This window comes from Juglans regia, chromosome 3, assembly GCF_001411555.2.
Source record: "Juglans regia cultivar Chandler chromosome 3, Walnut 2.0, whole genome shotgun sequence".
NCBI classification, from domain to species: domain Eukaryota; kingdom Viridiplantae; phylum Streptophyta; class Magnoliopsida; order Fagales; family Juglandaceae; genus Juglans; species Juglans regia.
Window position 1 is genome coordinate 19,439,259 of NC_049903.1, and position 19,106 is coordinate 19,458,364.

Sequence of the window (19,106 nt, forward strand, 5' to 3'; positions counted from 1 at the left end):
GGAATCCAACAACCAGATCGCATAGAGGGAGATCAACAGAGACTTGAATGGGAGGTCCCGGATCCAAGACGAATCTACACAAAAGGAGTCAAGTTAGATTTTCCTCACTTTGAAGAAGGCAACAACCCAGCTGAATGGGTTTTTAAAGAAAATCAGTACTTTGAATTCCACCTAACACAGGTTACTCATCGTTTACTAATGGCATCTTATCACATGAAGGGAGAAGCACTTATTTGGTATCAAGATGCATGGAGTAGTGGCCAATTTAGGGATTGAGAGACATTCACAAGGGCCCTTCAGGTTTGATTTGGGCCTACAACCTATGATGATTCGATGGAAACGTTGACAAGATTGAAGCAGTCCTATTTAGTAACAGCATACAAAGCACAGTTTGAATCAATGTTTAACAGGTTGACTGGTCTAGCTAATTGCCACAAGCTCAGTTGCTTTATTAGTGGGTTGAAAGACGAGATCCAACTGCCAATCAAAATGTTCAATCCAGTTAGTTTGAAGCTGCCTTTGGTTTGACAAAAATATAGGAGGAGCATTTAGCTAGCATCAGAAAACAACCTAGATCAGTTAGGGAAATAAGTAATATACCTGTCTCGAGCAGCTTCAGTCAAGGGCATCGGGAGGGGGCTAATAGGTGGGTTAAACCCTTTGTACCTGCAAAACAAGATTTTTTGCGACAAATAGATGAAAAATGAAGATGTCTTTGTTTTCGTTGTGACGAGAAGTGGAGTCCCGCTCTCACATTTGCAAGTCACCAAAGATCTACCTCTTGCAAAGTTGTGAGGATATGGGTGAGGATGTGGAGCTAGAACTCACGGAGGAAGTGCAACCGAAAGAGGAAGGGATAATGAAGGAAAGAATGGAGGAAAATCTAGAGATATCCATTAGTGCTATGGTGGGAATTCCAAGTGTAAGCACTATGAGGTTGGTAGGTAAAATAGAAGGGGAACCAGTGGTCATTTTGGTAGACTCGGGAAGCACTCATTGCTTCCTTGATCCAGTAGTGGCTTACAAGGCTAAGTTGAAAGTGAATCCATTAGCTAAGTTGAATGTACGGGTGACCAATGGTGAAGTGGTGAAGAGTGACGAGTATATTGAGGCACTTCCCATAAAAATACAAGGTAACATATTCTTAGCCCCTCGTTACATTCTTGAATTGGGTGGTTGTGACTTAGTGTTGGGGGTTTAGCCACCTTGGGTCCCATTGTTTGGGACTTTTCAAAGTTATCCATGGAATTTTGGAGGGAAGGACAGAAACTTATCCTGTTGGAGCTCAAATTGCAGCTCTACATAGTGGGAGACAGGAACGAAACTATGCTAATCTCACTGATGAAAGGGAAGGGAATGTTGTTGCAAATAGTAGGACAAGAGAGTGAGCCACAAGGGGGATTGTGCAATGCTGGATTGGAAGAGTTGTTGAGTGAATTTAATGTGATTTTTGATGAACCACAGGGCTACCCCCACCCCACCCCACCCCACCTCACCTCACCCCAAAGAAACTAGGACCATAAAATAGTTTTAAAAGAGGGCACCCAACCCATTTTCACTAGACCCTATCATTACTCCCACTACCAAAAATTAGAGATTGAGAAGATTGTAGCTGAATTATTGAAAAATTGAGTAGTGAGACCAAGTTCCAGCCCCTTTTCCTCCCTGGTGTTACTAGTGCAAAAGGCGGATGGGGAGTGGAGATTGTGTGTGGATTATCGGGCGTTGAATCAGGAAATGGTTAAAGGCAAGTTCCCTATTCTAGTGATTGATGAGTTACTAGATGAGTTGGGAGGGGCTAGGGTGTTCTCAAAGCTGGATTTATGATCAGGTTACCATCAAATCAGAGTGGTACCCGAGGATGTAGCCAAAACAACTTTAGAACTCATAAGGGCCAATATGAGTTCTTAGTGATGTTATTCGGGCTCACTAATGCCCTGTCCATTTTTTATGGGCTGATGAATGATGTTTTCATACCACTGTTGAGGAGATTTGTTCTAATATTTTTTAAAGACATATTAGTGTACAACAACAGTTGGGAAGAGCATGCAAACCACCTTAGACAGGTGTTATAGCTGTTGCTGGGGCACCAACTGTACGCAAAAAAGTTTAAGTGTCGGTTTGGAGTGGAAGAAGTGGATTATTTGGGCCACATCATTTTGGGCCAAGGGGTCAAGGCTGACCCCTTAAAGATCACATCCATGTTGGAGTGGCCAACACCTAAGACACCAAAGGCCTTGAGGGGATTCTTAGGATTGACCGGTTACTATCGAAAGTTCATAAAAAATTATGGATTGTTAGCAGCCCCACTTACTAGCCTTTTGAGGAAGAATGTTTTTTCTTGGTCCCAAGATGCAACCCAAGTTTTTATGACTTTAAATGAGGTTATCACCCAACCTCCTGTCTGTCTTCAAACTTCCAAACTCTTCACAACCATTTACAATGGAATGTGATGCTAGTGGGAAGGGCATTGGTGTTGTCCTAATGCAAGCAGGACAACCCATAGCCTTTTTTAACAAAATGTTAAAGAGAAGGGCCTTACTCCTCTCTACTTATGAGAGGGAATTGCTGGCTGTGGTTACTACAATACAAAAATGGCGCCCTTATCTCTTGGGACAGTCATTTATCATCAAGACAAATCAACAAGTATTAAAGTTTTTGCTTGAGCAGAAGGTGGGAACAGAAGCACAACACAAGTGGCTAAACAAGTTGATGGGGTATGAGTTCAAAATAGAGTATAAAAAATGGAATGAAAATTTAGTGGCAAATGCTCTATCTAGGAGGAGAGAGATAGAATCTGAAAACATGGGGGTGTTCGCACAAATTTATTTTCTCATAGTTGAGTGGGTAGAGGAACTAAAGCAAAGCTATAGAGACTTTAAGGAGTTATCGGATCTGCTGACTAAGTTGCAAAATGAACAAGAGGTGCCAAAATAGATTACTCGACATCAAGGGCTGCTTTTAAAAAGAGGTAAAATTTTTATAGTGCCAGATTCTCCTTTTAAATGAAGGTACTGCAGTATATCCATACAGATTCCATGACAGGTCATTCAAGCTATCTTAAGACATATTAGAGGGCCAAGAGAGATTTCTACTAGGCTAGAATGAAGAAGGATATTAAGAAATGGGTCAGGAAGTGTGACACGTGCCAGGCTACTAAGTATGAAACCCTGCCACTAGCAGGTCTCCTACAACCTCTCCCCATACCTTAACAAGCTTGTATGAACATTTCCATGGATTTTATCGAAGGGTTACCAAAATACAAGAGGTACTCTGTCATCTTTGTGTTCGCGGACCGCTTCACAAAATATGGACATTTTATGAGCCTATCTCACCCTTACATAGCCCAAAATGTAGCCCTGCATGGCTTTCCTAAGACTATAGAGTCTGACAGGGATTCATTGTTCCTAAGTTCATTCTGGAAGGAATTGTTTACCCTCTAAGGCACTACCCATAACTTCAGCTCTGTCAATCATCTCCAAAGCGATGGGCAGACTGAAGCCTTAAATAAGGTTTTAGAAGGATATTTACGATGTTATGTAGGGCTTAGGCCCACGGGGTGAAGTCAATGGTTACCCTTGGCAGAGTGGTGGTACCAACCACAGCTCGACAAAGTTGTTCCCTTTTGAGGCACTTAACAGTTATCCCCCCCCCGGTGGGAGATTGCTAGACTACATTTCAGGGACCTCAACTAATAGGGCAGTGGATCAAGTGTTACAAAACAAAACCCAAATTCTCAATCTATTAAAGAATAATCTCACAGCAACACAAAATCGCATGAAAAATTATGCATATAAAAAGAGAACTGAGAGGGAGTTCAAAATGGAGATTGGATATACCTTCGCCTTCAGCCTTACCGCCAGAAGTCAGTGGCGGCGTGCCGCAATATGAAACTTGCTCCACGCTTCTACAGCCCTTTCAAGGTGGTCCAAAGGCTTGGATCAGTTGCTTACCGCTTTGAGTTGTCACCATCTTCTTAGATTCACTCGATTTTTCACGTATCGTGATTGAAAAAGAAGTTGGGAACACGGATCCAACCACTGGCCACCCTACCTCCCACCACAAGTGACAGTGAAGTACTACCGAAACCTGAGACCGTATTGGAGCATCACCTAAAGTAGCATGGGAATCGAGGCGTGATGGAGGTCTTGATCAAATGGATAAGGGCGTCGTAGGCGGAAAATAGTAGGAAAAATCTATGGAAGCTTAGGGCTTTGTATCCACACATTGTGGACAATGTCTTATAAGGGAGGGAGGTTGTTACATGGCTTCGGAAATGGTGGATCAAAGGAGAAAAAATGAGGAGTTTTAGGGCTCTGGAAGAGAGAGGCAGTAGTTGAGAGAAAATAGGAGATTTTGCATGATCCATATGAAGAAGAACTATGGTTTGAGAGGAGCCTTAACCTGAAGTCTAAACGGTGCCATAGAGAATAAGTACACTACTTTACTCATTTCATTACTACAGTTTTATTGTTTCTGAAAAAAAAAATAAAGAAATGGTAATTCTGTAATGGAAAACTCTTCTTGCAGTAGGATGGGGTAAGCGCGGTGCAGTCATCGTCTATGTGGAACAAATTAAATGGTTCGTTTCATTCAAAATAACAAACGGTGCGTTTTCATTTTCACTTTCATTTTCGTTTTCTCCCATATGGCATATATTTCACGAGGCTTATCTTCTCCCCTTCCTTCTCCGAATCGAACCTTCTTCACTTCGTGCTCTCCCTCCTCTCCAATTCCTAATCTCCAAGTCATGTCAAAATCGAAAAAAAGAATGCACAGGAAAGGACAGGCAAGAAAGGCTTCTCAGATAAAATCCTTTCTCTGGTTACTTCAAGATGGCTCTACAAGAACTTGAAATCTAAAGGCTACCCTCCAATGCTCTTTGATGCTCTATTCTGTGAGGATGAGAGTTTTGAGGAAGAGAATCGTATTGAGAAAGATGGGAGTGAGAACACTGATAAGAAAATGAAAAAGCAGTCACTTTTCCGTTTTGTTTGGCATGCGATGATGATGAGCTTGTGTCCCTATTCTCTAAAGAAGGAGAAACCCATGTGCATCTGAGGAGTCTGATCTCAGATGAGCCTCTAATGGTGGCTTGTAAAGAAGTTGTGGATTGGATTTTAAGGGTTAAACCGCATTATGGGTTCTCTGCTTTGACCATTTTTCTCACGATGAATTACTTTGATAGGTTGAATTTCATGGTGGCAAAGATGGGCTGGGACCCGAAGGTGTGGGAAGATCCCATGGCGTTCAGGCCAGAGAGATTCTTGAGAGGTAGTGATGGAGGAGGAGGGGGAGTGTTTGATATAACGGGAAGCTGGGAGATTAAGATGATGCCATTTGGGGCTGGGAGGAGGATGTGTCCTGGCTCTGGTTTGGCAATGCTTCATTTGGAGTACTTTGTTGCCAATTTAGTATGGAATTTTGAGTGGAAGGCTATGAATGGTGATGATGTTGATTTGTCAGAGAAGCAAGAGTTCACTATGGTGATGAAGGATCCATTGAAGGTCAATCTATCTCCCAGATTGTGAATGGATAGCTTTACATTTCTTATATTATAAACATGAAGACTTGATGAATATGTAGTTAAGATATCAATGGAGGCTCTTGCTCTGCTATTTACAGGATGGATGCCCCTGTATCTGTGTGGTCCACTGTTTGTATGTAAAGGCAACAATTTGTTGGGTTTTTTCTCCATTAACACCGCTACTTCAGTGTTCGATAGAAAATTTAATGAACTGTTGGAGTATGCTCATTTCCAATTTTACCTGTTGATGTGTCAACTTTGATTGAAAATGATAAATCTATGATGAAAAATATCAATTTGTGATGCTAACAGCTGGTAAGAAATTTGTACTGGGTGTGTGAATATATGACTGGAAATAAGTGAGGCTGGCGTGAGTACAGGATGAAGATGACAAAGGAATTACTGTAAAATCAAACCATGGATTTTTGAGGAATCCATTATCTCCAACAGAAAAGACAAAGTCTAGGTTTTACATAAAGAAACCCAGTGATTCCCATTCCCGTCTTTATCCTGTGACTCTAACAAACTCACAAGGAAAAGACATAAAAACCCTTACACTACTGGTAGTCTATTCCACATAAGATAGAAGGTACAACTGCTTACCCCCCGCTTGCAAACCCCGCTTGTACCCCAGCAGAACTGTTCTGTAATTACATTAGAGGGTTGTTAAAGCCCACGCGGGTGGGGTATTCTGGCACATCTGACAAATTTATTATTGCATTTGTAATTTCTCTCTGGAGGAAGGAGTGGCCTCGAACATACTCTATCGTATGAATTCTTCATATCCTCTCTATGTTGTCTCTTTCACCGTTTCTTACATCACAGCTAGAGTACATCATTTATAAGTAAAATCACAAGCAGAACCATAAAATAAAAGAATTTCCTCATGTACCTTCAGCCATGAGAGGATCTCCTTCTTTGATACCAACTACTAGGGAAGTTCTGGAGATGCACAACAACAAGAACAAGAACTAGAAAAAAAAATCAAGGAAGAAAAGAAAGAAAACACTGAGTTTTATTTCGAGGAAAACTCTACTTTCAATCGATTCATATAATGGTTTGTTATATTACTAACATTTGAACAAAACACATTGTTTAACTAAAATGTACAATACGCTTTGTTTCACTCATCACACGTACTCACTCTTATCCCTTCCCAAAACTCCCCGTTTCATTTATCATTGCATCCCGTTTAACTAAACACTTGTTGGGCACCGTTTCACCCCCGATCGCTTCCCTCTTCAACTATTTTAACAGTGTAACTAGCTCTTCTTTCCATATATGACATTGGCCTTAGTTGTTGTAGTTGATGGAAGAAGATGAGTCATTAAATTATCTAGATTATAAAATAAAGAACATTGGGCTTGGGAGGAGTGGGCGGCGAAAAGGCTTGGGTAAGAATTTGCCCCATTTGTGAAAGGATAATGATAGGCTTACTCCTTCCTACTACCCATTTACTACTCTTTTGATTTTGTTTAATTCTTTTTTACTTAATGATTAAAGAAGTGACTATTAGTGAAGTTGTATATTTTTTTTAAATTTTTCTTAATGATTAAGAATGTTAAGAAAATACTTAGAAAATAATAAAAATATAAAAATTTCGAATACACTATAGAGTAGTAAAAAGATGGTAAGAGGATAGTAAGCCTATCATTATCCGTTGTTGGGCTAGGCTACGAAGGAAAAATGAAGGGCTTAGAAAGGGGAACGTTTGGATGTTGCTAGTTTGGATTTCTTCCTACCAGCAAACTTGGAGAAAAATAGAGGAAAAAGATGCTAAAAACAGAAAATGAAAAGTTGGATAGGTTGTTGGATATGACAATGACCAACATGTTAGACCAATCACTTATGGACATTCCACACATGTAGCCGACACTCTTGGACTGCCCAAACTTGCAGCTGCAGATCAATCTTCTCCAGGATCCAAGTGATCAACGTAGTCAATAGTTTCCTGAATTTATTCTTTCCTTTTGTATCATGCTAATAGTCTGATTTCCATCCTGATTTTCATACTGTATATTTCCATACTTATCCGTGTAAAGCTGTAATATTTTCTTTCCATATTTATCTGTACATTGAATTATTTAATAGAGAATCAAGTCATAGCAGAGGCTAAGTTGGTCTCTCTGTTTTTCACCATTGTCTATTAAGTTCTTACACAACATAGGATGAGAGTTGAGAGAAAGAGCTTTTTTGGGAGTCCTTGGTTATCAAATCGTCCCTTTTTATTTGAGGCTTCAGTTTACGACATAACTTTGGTGTTAAAATAGTTCATGTGAATTGCATTTTAGATATTGGTATTTATACCTTTAATTTTGAACTTTTTTTACTTTATACGCTTTCAACTTTGATCATTTTAGTCCTTCTACTAATAAACCGTTAATATCTGGATTTATATAAGGAGGTAATCCAAGCATTTTAAGAAAGTAATTTAAAATACACATGAATTCAAAACTACATTTCTTAATTCTTATTATTATCATCAACATACTTCTATATAATTTTCCTAATCATATTTGAATTTGATTTCGATTATAGAGAACTAAATTAATATCGACAAATTCTCCATAATCATAAAAATTGCCTTAGTCTCAACTACGAGACTATATTAATATTTGACTTGGATAATAACCATAATTGCCTCCCTAAGAAACTACAGGTTATTAATTATTAAAAGAGAGAAATCAAACAACCCCACTCAGCAAGGTTATTATTTATTGACAAACCGACCCCTTAAACCATGAGCCAAATTGACCTTTTTTTTTTTTTTTTCTCTTCGTCGAAAATAGTGAACAAAGACCGACCGAGTAAATCAAATCGGCCTTGTGCATTTGGGATATGTATATATCATTTCTCGTTAATCATTATCAACAGAGGACAGTTGGCTTGCATCTGTATTCTGTGGACTAGGCTTACGGTTCATGGCTCATGCAATTGAGTTCGTTAGATCATTGAACATTGGAGATTCAATCATAAATTAGCTAATTTGTGCAGTGCAGGCCAATCCTCAATATAAAAAAATTTATGGCTAGTTGGATCCTGTAACCTGGTTTCCAGTTGTTCTTTGGTTCAATGGATCTTTTGATATTGTTGTGTAGAGGCAGATCCAAATAGATGAGTATGTTCTGTTCATATCACACTTGGGCTGAAAATGAGATGAATGCCAGTCCTCAAGGCACATTTATCTGATGCAGCAAGGAATCAACTAAACACTAATCACTATGTCACTGCCATGAACTATTTAATATTTATTGTTCTCGTGTTACAATGCAGCAACATACAATACTAACCAATTACGTTGAATTTCAACTAACAGATACAACAGATTGGAACAAAAAACACAATGAGGTACAACATGCTTTGACATGACTACAAGTGATACATTTGAGTTAACCACCAGTATCGAATCCCCTGTGCTCACTTCCAAATATATAAGCCAAAACAAAAACAACAACTAATGCTAATTTCCACCTTTTTGGAAGGTCACCGCTGAGATCTTGTATCTCCATTTAGCAAGTCTTCGACAGTACTAGCAGGCAAGAACGTTGAGAGGACAGCATTTTGTTTGTAAAACACAACAGTAATCCGGTTGTTAATAGTAGATATAAACTTACTCTAGAGGCTAGCACTATACATGAGACAGATTCTCAGATGTCAGAATTATAACCCCAAGCAACGTCCGGAACAGAGGCATGGCTCCACCCACCAATTAGGTTTTTTGCTTCACCATGCCCGGTCCTTCCTCACGTTGGCAAATTCAGCTTGAGATGATTCAGACTGGCAGAGAAGAGTAAGCATATTGACATCAACTTTGCCTTACATGCCAAATCTATGAATCATCCAACTCAACAAGTTGAGCCCGTCTCTCAGCAGCCTTCTTCCTGATAAAGATGCCCCATCTCATGGCTGCCTTGACCTTCAACCACCCTACAACAGCTTTTCCCGATGAACGAGTTCGATCATCATGAAAGTTGTAGTTTAGAGATGGGGTGCCCATATATGCTGATGAATAAGGGTATCCATCTTCATTCATATTAATGGAGGCATGAGCATGGCCTCCCATGCTCAACATTCGAAGGAGAAGTTGCATATCTTCATTTTCAAGCATTTCATGACTTCTCATACGAATCTCTTCCTCTGGGAAGTATTCTTCCTTATAAGAAGTAAGATTGGACGCACCAACTGCCTGGAATCCCGATGTGGATGGCTGTAGGTGACCAAGGAGCAGCAAGTTGTCACTTTTTGGAAGTTGCGCTTGGTGAGAAACGCTGACCAAAGGATTCTGTAGGGGGAATGAAGTGCTCTCATACTGAATAGGAGCATTGAGATTTACATTTGGAGACGGTAGAGAGAATCTGGCTGCCATAGCATCATTATATCCTAGAGAGGGAAAGTACACATAATCAGAAATCAGAACTATATGTTCACATCAAATGCGTATCACCAAGTGAACTATTGCAATTTTTATACCAATATTTACATACCTCCAACTGTTATGCCTACTGAATCCATAGAAGGCTGCTCCGAATGAACGGCAATGGGCAGGCTTGGTAGGGTGAACTGCTGGTCAAACGAGTTTGAATAATCTTGTAAATTCGTTGGGACGTCACTTTGAGAAGCACCCAGGCTCTTATTTTGCTCAAGGCTAAGAAGTGACTTTCCATCATACTCCGCAACATGCATCCAATTGTCGTATGCCTTCTTCACCAAGGAGTCCACGTTGATCTGCACAAACCAAAACCAATCTCAGTTTCTAAACTCAATCATTTTTCCCAAAAGCTACAAGATGAACATTTCATTGGCCAATACTACATAAGTTCAAATTTATTGATATTTAAAAAAAAAAACAAGTGAGAAATATTGTTTGGGGAATTCTATAGTGAAAAAAAATGGATGGCAATTCTGGATTGCCAAATGTAATTTTCCCTAAAACTTGCTCCACCTGTATATATTTCTTCATGTGAAAAATGATAGCAACATGTAGAAAATTATGGAGCATTAAAGGTTGATGTAGTTGGCTAGTGATCCCTATAAGTAACATTAGTTAACCACAACAAGAAATGCAAACCAACGTGATCATTCAAATTGATTCAAGACCAAAGATAAAATATAACCTTCTGACTTTCGGAAAGAGAGTCAGCTGAGAAATATTGTCCATTGGCAATTAAGCCACATAACGCATAGATATTGTTAAAAACAACACCAACATTCCTCTCATCTTCAGGATAATACACATAAACCTTCCCGCTTGGGACACAAGTTTTTGCATGCTCTACAAGAACATCCCACATCTTATTGGACATGCCACTTCCAAGAATCTGCAACATAGGAATGGGAAAATAATGAGAATCTGCAACATAGGGGTTTGAATTTAACAGACAAATCCAGCATTCTTACATTCCGCAATCTCGGTGAATCTGTAACCACAAGTTTTAGAAAGTCTTCAACGGTATGAATTCCAGCTTTGTTGAGCCTTTTGTGAAATGACCCATCTTTCCCAATTTTCTCCAATCTCCAAACATCATCATGTAATGCAGGTGGATAATGTTTTTTATATACTACAAATCCAAAAAATAAAATTTACCATCTTTCCAAGAGGCACATGCATGATATATGGAATAAACTATTGGGGCTAATTATGCACTCACATTCTCCGCGGTGATCCTTAACAGTGAAGGCTTCTGTTTTTGCTTCACGTATCCGGGTGCCCTCGCAACAGCCTGAGGAAACCTTCAATCCTAGCCTGAACTTCCTGCTCCTTATCCAGCTTGAGTTGTCAGTAAATGTTAGATCACCCAGTGTTCCTACACCTTCCTTGAGTATCACTTGCAAATCCCCAGTCAGAAGCGGCCTCTTTCCTTCGCGCTCTTTCACCACATGACTCTCAAATTCTTCTTCATTCCAGGTATCATCATCCTCATTATTGAAATCACCTTCAAGCACAACAACATCTAACTTCACTGAAGATTCTGGACCTGATGTGACAACATGGTTTGCGATTGCATCAATCAAAACAATATGAATTGCAGCACCATGCTCCCCCTCTACTTTTCCACCAGTAAAGAGAGGAAGGGACAGCCTGGACTTGAAGTGCAGCTGTAAGTTTCGTCCATCAGGCCCTTCTATACGTTTGGGTGAAGACCTGAATTTTATCAATAATTCAAATAATCTCACTAGTGGAAACAATAGATAAATGTCGTCTCAGAAGAAAAAAAAACGAAGAAATGAAACAAAAGCCAAGAGTATAATGAGTGCAAAGCCCAAAGAGTAGACATCTAGCTAGCAAAAAATCCTGATCCAGACCCAGTGGGATTTGACTCTGTATAGTGGCACGAGCAATCGAGTTTCAGGCTGTGTTTTACTGTTGGAATTAAATTCAATTCATTTTAAATTAATTATTAATGAGATTTATTATTTATTTAATTTTTTATAAAAAAATTAAATTCATCTTAATTTATTTTATACAATTCAATATAAAAAGTTCAACTCATTTCAACCTAAAAAAATTAAATCTATCTCAATAAGATTCACAAAATATTACTATTAACAATTAAACTCAACTCATCTCAACATCCCTTCATACTTTTGCACTACAGGATCGTGAAATCAACCCTCCAATCCAATTTTTTTAAGTGATGCAAATTTGTTTTTGATAAGTAACGCAAATTTAATGAAGGCGCAGAGAGATGCAACACAAGTACATAGGAAGCTACGAAAGGGCACACCCAACTAGCAAGAAAAAGAAAAGGAGAAGAGAAAAAAATCCTTAAAATTTAATAGCTGGAAACTTGGGGGCTGTGGTGGCATTTGTCCAAGCATAGAGATCAATCCATGGATCAGAGAGCCCACCATATATGCTATGGTGTTTAGGCTCCAACTATCGAGAAGAAAAAGTCCAGAGTTTATCCAAAATCCAATAAAAAATAGGGTAGAAGGCCTATCTGATTTAAGGAACAGCATCCTTCTCTGAACTGGAGCAACTAAGAGGAATCCATTTCTCTTTATCATGCTTTTAGAGTTGTTAAATTTACTAATTTAAACTGGTTTCTTTTCTTTCTTTCTTTCTTTTTTATTTTTTGGCATTTCTTGTCTACTTCACATTTACTTGGTTGCACCCTACGGTTAAAACTATATATAAATATCTTATTCTTTTCGTGGTTAACTATATATATATACACACCTATATATCTTAGAGGTTGTCTCCTTCTAAAACCAAAAATATATACGAAAAATAAAAAGAAAAGAAAGGAGAACCAAGAGAAAGATGAAAGGGAGAAAAAGGACAGTCTACAACCTGAATAAATCATTGCAAGAGACATACAAGATATATAGCTCCCCTCTAACCTTAAAAAGTGAGGGGCTGAAAGAAAATTTTACCCTTCCCGTCCAGTAAAATTGAGAAGTATGGCCAGCTGTTACTGGGGCAGGAAGCCCAGGCCAGTTCCCATAATGTGGCCCTTAACCCCAACAATCATGGAATGGCGATGCTGACAAAACCCAGAACACACTAGCACAATATGAACCCCAATATTGGATCTCTAGATTGATCCAGTTGCAGATACAACTTACAAAGTGGTAATAAAATCACACGTAACAGACCAATTGTTTTATTCATTAAAGAATTCAAAGAGTAAAAGGGCATGTTTTATTATTATTTTAGTGAGCATGGATAAACCAAGATTATCAATGATTAGAATACCTCCCAGGAAGTTTGGCGGGGCCCAATTTTGCTAAAGCACGCTCCACTTCTTCACTAACCTGTTCAGTGGCATACATAAGAAACATCAATAGCATTACACCATGTCTACATACCAATAGAGGACAATTTCACCATCAATCATGTCAGCCAACTGGCTCAGACACTTTTTCAAAGGAGTTCTAACTATATTGAAATCACCAAGACTTTTTGACAGACCTTGGATGCATGAACAACACGTTTTTGTACTATTTTACAATATTATATAACAAACTCAGCTACCAAACTTGAGCTGCATAGCAGACACTCAAGAAAGATTTCCAATAACCAATGTACTTGTGCTTGAGCCCCATTTTCAGAAACATAAATGCCCTTAAAAACGTTGTAGTCCCATTTATTGTTGTGTTAGTTGTGCTGAAAAAAAAAAAATTTAATAGCCTATAAATAATAAAACGAAAAAGAGCAGTAAAACTCCGTTACTTCAATTCTGCACTCCCTTAGGTAAAAAGAAGACCATTATTTAGCTAGATGGCTGATAAATTAAATTTTACTTATAAAAAAAAATTAAATTAATCACTTCATGATGAAACATGAAAAGAAAGTTTTCCTAAATCTTCAGTGGAGAGGGAAAAAGATAGAAGAAAGCTAATTTATCTTACAACTCTCCGGAGAATAGGCTCCAATGATGAACAAAGTTTCTGCAGAGTATCCACCTTTAGAGCTTCAACAATTACACTGCACGAAACTAAAAATTTTTATTAAAAATATCCGAAGGCCATCAACACCGCATGGGAAATACAATTCAACTATAACAAATGAAAAACATAACACCAAGATATTAATATTCCAAATTCGTTTTAAAATCCGCTTCATATTCTTAGGTATACAGGCAGATCAGCTGTTTCTTAGATGCACAATGACCCATGAATATCAACATAAATTCAGACTTTATTCGAAGGATATACGCCGACGGCATTAAACAACATAAGAGACTGAAAGGGAAACAATAACAACTTTTTCTTTTTTATTAACGGTGTTTGAGAACAAAATTTCGATCAATTTCAGGATGCATAGGCTCTTAATAAGAAGTTTCGCGCAATTGCGTATCGAATAATTAAATGGAAAGTTAGCCAATCCGACCCTTAGAAATTATCTCCCCGATTTGAATCATACACTTAAGAGAAAACATACTGCCAAGACAAACTCTTTTACAGCCAATCTGTAGTGCTAACAATGACCAACTTTGATCAAGAATTTACCAGCAACCTCATAGTAATAAAACACGTAGCTTGAAAAGACTTTTAACCAGGAACCGTGTTGAAAAAGACATACATCTACACAGGATTATTAAATTTTTTTATATTTAATGTAATAAGGACATTCCTATATACATAGCTTTTTCTGTTTCTTAGCTGTCTAGACATCCATGTGTAAGGCACCATGCGTGCACCGACACCTTGGTGTTAAACAGTTGGCACAATCAGCACAACTACTCTGCGCTCTCCGATTCCGATGAACTAGTTGCAGCATCACAATTTTTTTTTAAGGAAGAGGACGGTAGCTGTAACCGCACAACCGGTAATTTGAACCTCAAGGGTTCCTAAATAAGCAACAACCAATCTAGAGCTAGCTTAGTCTTGCTAGACCTCCTCGTAGAATTCACATTAATTTGATACACTTTCTCGCTTCAGCTTCTACGAAAAACTTCAGACTTACTGTTAAATTAGAGTTATAGAAACAACAAACACAAAATCTTAATTAAGCCTTAAGGTAAGAACTCCAAAACGAATAAAAAATTTCAGAAAAAAATGGACCGATTGAACGAAGATATACCTAGCTAGAGCAGGTCGCTTCCTATCAGGCTGAACTTCTTCTGCTGAAGTTACATCCAAACTTCGCTTCTCCCTCACCATGCTATTTGATCTCTCCATATACCTCGTTTGCATTTTCACTATTACTAAACTAAACTGTCCTGCTTGGTTGCTGAGAAAGTTGAAGAAAAATAACACGATATGAACTTTTCAATTACAAGAACCTAACCTCACTTTGACTAAGACTTCTCTATTTCCATAAACAAACAAACAAACTAGCAACGTGTGAGATTCGAGAACAAGATTTATTTTCTTATTTTCCCTACCTTCTCAGCAACCCAAATGGAAGTTTTATTCTAAGGAGAAAGTTCAACAAAATAAGAAACAACAAGCTTTCAGTTACGTAAAGATAAAACTTTCTTTCACTTCCATTTCCAATCTCTATAACAAAACAAAAAAAAAAAACAGAGAGAGAGAGAGAGAGAACGAAAAAAAGATTTTCTTCTAGTTTCCTTAGTTTTCTCAGCAACCAAACGGAGATTCGATCCAAAGCGACAACACGAATGTGTCGTGGATTCACAAGGACAAGAAAACAAGAAGAAAAGGAAAGAATGGCGAGCGGGAAAGTGATATAAAAATAAAAATAAAAATCGAGAGAGCCTTTTTAATTTTCGAGTCTCTGAGAAGTTTCGGCGAAGCGTCTTCGAATTTTCCCTGATACGAACACTTTTAGCAATTGCTACGAAGCCTCTCTCTCTCTCTCTTCCATTTGTCCCGAGTGCGTGCGTGATCAGCATGACGGCTCCAACAGTAGTCGAATCTCTGAGTGGTGGCTGAGATCTCGGGTAGCGGATCGGGAGATCTGGACCGTCAGATTGACTAGAAGTCGTGAGGAATCTTATTCAATTCTTCTATATTGACCAGCACGTGTTGGTATTGGGGGAGGTGGTTTTCCTGTGTGGGCGACGACTGGGGATTAAGTGTGCACTGGTAGTAGCAGCCGTTAGATCTTGTGTTCATTTAATTCGTTTAACGAAATCCGAAATAAATAAATAAAAAGAGAAAAAAAAAATATAAAACAATAGCGACGGAGGAATCAGTGTTCAAGTTTACCTTTTCTTTTTGATATTTTGGTCTTCGAAACTATTACATAATTATAACACAGCCCACAAATTTTAAGGTTAAAGTCAATGGTTTAGATTTAAATACATGTGCCACCGTGAGCGCACACGTTCCGAACGTAATTTAAATATAAAATTTTTAAATTAATTATTATAATTTTTTTAAACTAATTATTACAATTTTTTTAAATTTTTAAATAAAAATTTAAAAACAATTCAATTTTTTCAAATCCTCAAACTAAAATAATATTATAAAACTATATTCTAATAATATTTTAATTTTATAATATTTTTTATTCAATTTTTTTTCTTTCCTTTTTTAAAATCTCATAAAATATTTAATACTATCTCATTACTATTCACAAATTATCTTATTTTTATTCACAAAATTATCATCTGATCTTACTTTTCAAACGAATGTTTAGATTCGAGTAAATAAATTTGACACATAAAATCAATCTTACAGTATGTATTGAATATTTAATTATGTCATTAAAATCTACACATAATAATGAATATTGTAGTGTTTACTAATTTTATATATTTAATTTCTCTCTTTCTCTTTAGATCCTCAAAACAGAATAAAAAAAGCTTGTAACAATCTTTTTCCAATTTGCAATGTCTACTCCCTTTAGCTTGTTACTCCTTGTGTCTAATTCACTTTCAGTACATTGTTTGGAGATTTTCATAGAAAGATAAACACAATATAACTTTATGGGGTGTTTGGAAAATGAGATAAGAATTTTATAAATAATATTATACTAATATGATGATTTGTGAATAGTAATGAGATAGTTTGAGTTAGATATTTGTTGAATTTTAGAAAATGAGATTGAAAAAATTAAATAAAAAATATTATAAAATTAAAATATTGTTAGAATATTATTTTTGTTTTAAAATTTGAAAAACTTGAATTGCTTTTTATTTTTTGTTTGAAAGTTTGGAAAAGTTGTAATAATTAGTTTGAAAATGTTATAATGATTAGTTTGAAAATATTTTTATTTGAATGATATTTGGAAAGGAAATGAAATTGAATAAAATGATATTAAATGAGATGGGATGAGATATATATATGATCTATCGATCAAGTCAATCTATTCAGTTTGGGTTTGTGCAAAATGTGACACTTTTTGTTAAATGCCAAACTAATTACTAGGGGTGTAAAAAAAAAAGGTGAACCAGTAAACCGGACCGAACTGGTGGGTTTGGTCTGGTACCGAGTTTGATTCGGTCCGGTACCGATTTTATTTTTCTTAAAACGGTCAAAATCAGTCCGGTTCCGGTTTTTCTTTTTCTAAAACCGGATTGGTTCATATATATTATAATTTTTATATTGTATATAATTTATATATATAATATATAATTATATATAAAATAGTTTTGTATTATATGATAAATTACTAATTAATATAATATTAAATTTTAAAATCTTATATCATTATAGTCTATTGTCTTAATAGTTATACTAATACTATATCACTTTATATTATAATATACTATAATATATCACTAAAGTTTATAATATAATTATAATATATATTATAATATACTACAATATATTATCACTGTAATACCAAAACCGATATAATCAGAAGTACCAATTTATGGGGGTAATTGGTGCATAATCGGTTCTTGAAAATGCAAAACCGGTGCATACCGGTTCAGTCCCAAATGTTGTCCAAAATAGGATTAAACCGGACCGGTTACACCTCTACTAATTACCCGTAAACACTATTAATTAGGGCGAGCCTTAAAAAGAGCCCAAAAAAACTATTTAGCTAATATTTAATAGTATATTTAACATTTTATACAGTCAATGATTATAAGTTAAATGAAAATTACATAATTAAGTTATACGACTATTATATAAAATACTATATAGAAAATTTTAAATTAAAGAAAAAACAATATATATAGTTCAGTTGGTCTAGTCCGCCCTGGGGTGAAAAAACCATATCTTAGCATTGAATCGAAAATTGAAAATAAAAAATACCAAAGCTTAGAGACAGAGACTGACCAGTAAGGTTAGTGGTCCGGTCCGGACTGAATAGAATCGTTCGATCCAGTCGAGTTTTTTGGTTCGGACCGGTAACCTTATACCCCTAACTTAAACACAAAACAGTTTTCAATTTCAAATTTTTAATATTTTCATCTAACCATTATCTAATTATTATCCAAGCACAAAACCCAATACAACTTTTCCAAACTTCCAAACAAAATACAAAATGCAATACAACTTTTTCAAAATTTAAAATAAAAATAATATTAATCAAATAAAATTTTAACTTTATAAAATTTTAATATTTTTATTCAAACTTTTTTCTCTCATTTCTCAAAACTCATTATAAGATATTTTAACTCAAATCATTTTACTACTATTAAAAAAATCATGAGAATGTTTCATTTGGTTATACAGATGAGATGAGAAATCTGTGAATAGTAATAATATATTTTGTGAATAATAGAGAAATGATTTGAGTTAAGATGTTTTATGAGATTTTAGAAAATGAGATTGAAAAAGTTCATTAAAAATATTATAAAGTTAAAATATTGTTAGAATATTATTTTTTAATATTATTTTTATTTTGAGATTTGAAGATGTTGAATTGTTATTATGTTTTATTTTGGAAATTTTGAAAAGTTGTAATGATTAGGTAATAATTAGATAAAAATGTTGAAAAGTGAAAATTTTGAACTTGAAAACTATTTGTATCTAAACGATGTTTGGATGTTGAGATGAGATGAGATGAGATGTGATGAGTTGAGACCATCTGTGAAACCAAACGAATTACTTGCATCGTTTGAATGTTGAGATGAGATGCAAAATCTGGGAATAAAAATGAAATAATTTTTCAATAGTGGTAAAATGATTTTAGCTAAGATGTTTTATCGAATTTTGAGAAATGAGAGAGAAAATATTGAATAAAAATATTATAAAGTTAAAATATTAT

At 36.2% G+C, this 19,106-nt stretch overlaps 2 protein-coding genes across 2 annotated transcripts; one reads left to right on the forward strand and one right to left on the reverse strand.

Annotated features, from left to right (window-relative positions):
• Positions 1–5,087: 5,087 nt before the first annotated feature.
• LOC118347999 (cytochrome P450 89A9-like) lies at positions 5,088–5,531 on the forward strand. The gene has a single exon (XM_035688716.1). It carries the CDS (start codon positions 5,088–5,090, stop codon positions 5,529–5,531), a length of 444 nt encoding a protein of 147 aa, XP_035544609.1.
• A 3,274-nt stretch (positions 5,532–8,805) lies between these two features.
• On the reverse strand, positions 8,806–15,732 carry LOC109009642 (calmodulin-binding protein 60 B-like). The gene is made up of 8 exons (XM_018990221.2): positions 15,057–15,732; positions 13,883–13,958; positions 13,227–13,285; positions 11,176–11,669; positions 10,925–11,085; positions 10,642–10,845; positions 10,012–10,252; positions 8,806–9,907 (listed from the first exon to the last, which is right to left on the reverse strand). Exons 1-8 carry the CDS (start codon positions 15,167–15,169, stop codon positions 9,357–9,359), a joined length of 1,899 nt encoding a protein of 632 aa, XP_018845766.1. The 5' UTR covers positions 15,170–15,732; the 3' UTR covers positions 8,806–9,356.
• Positions 15,733–19,106: the final 3,374 nt, after the last annotated feature.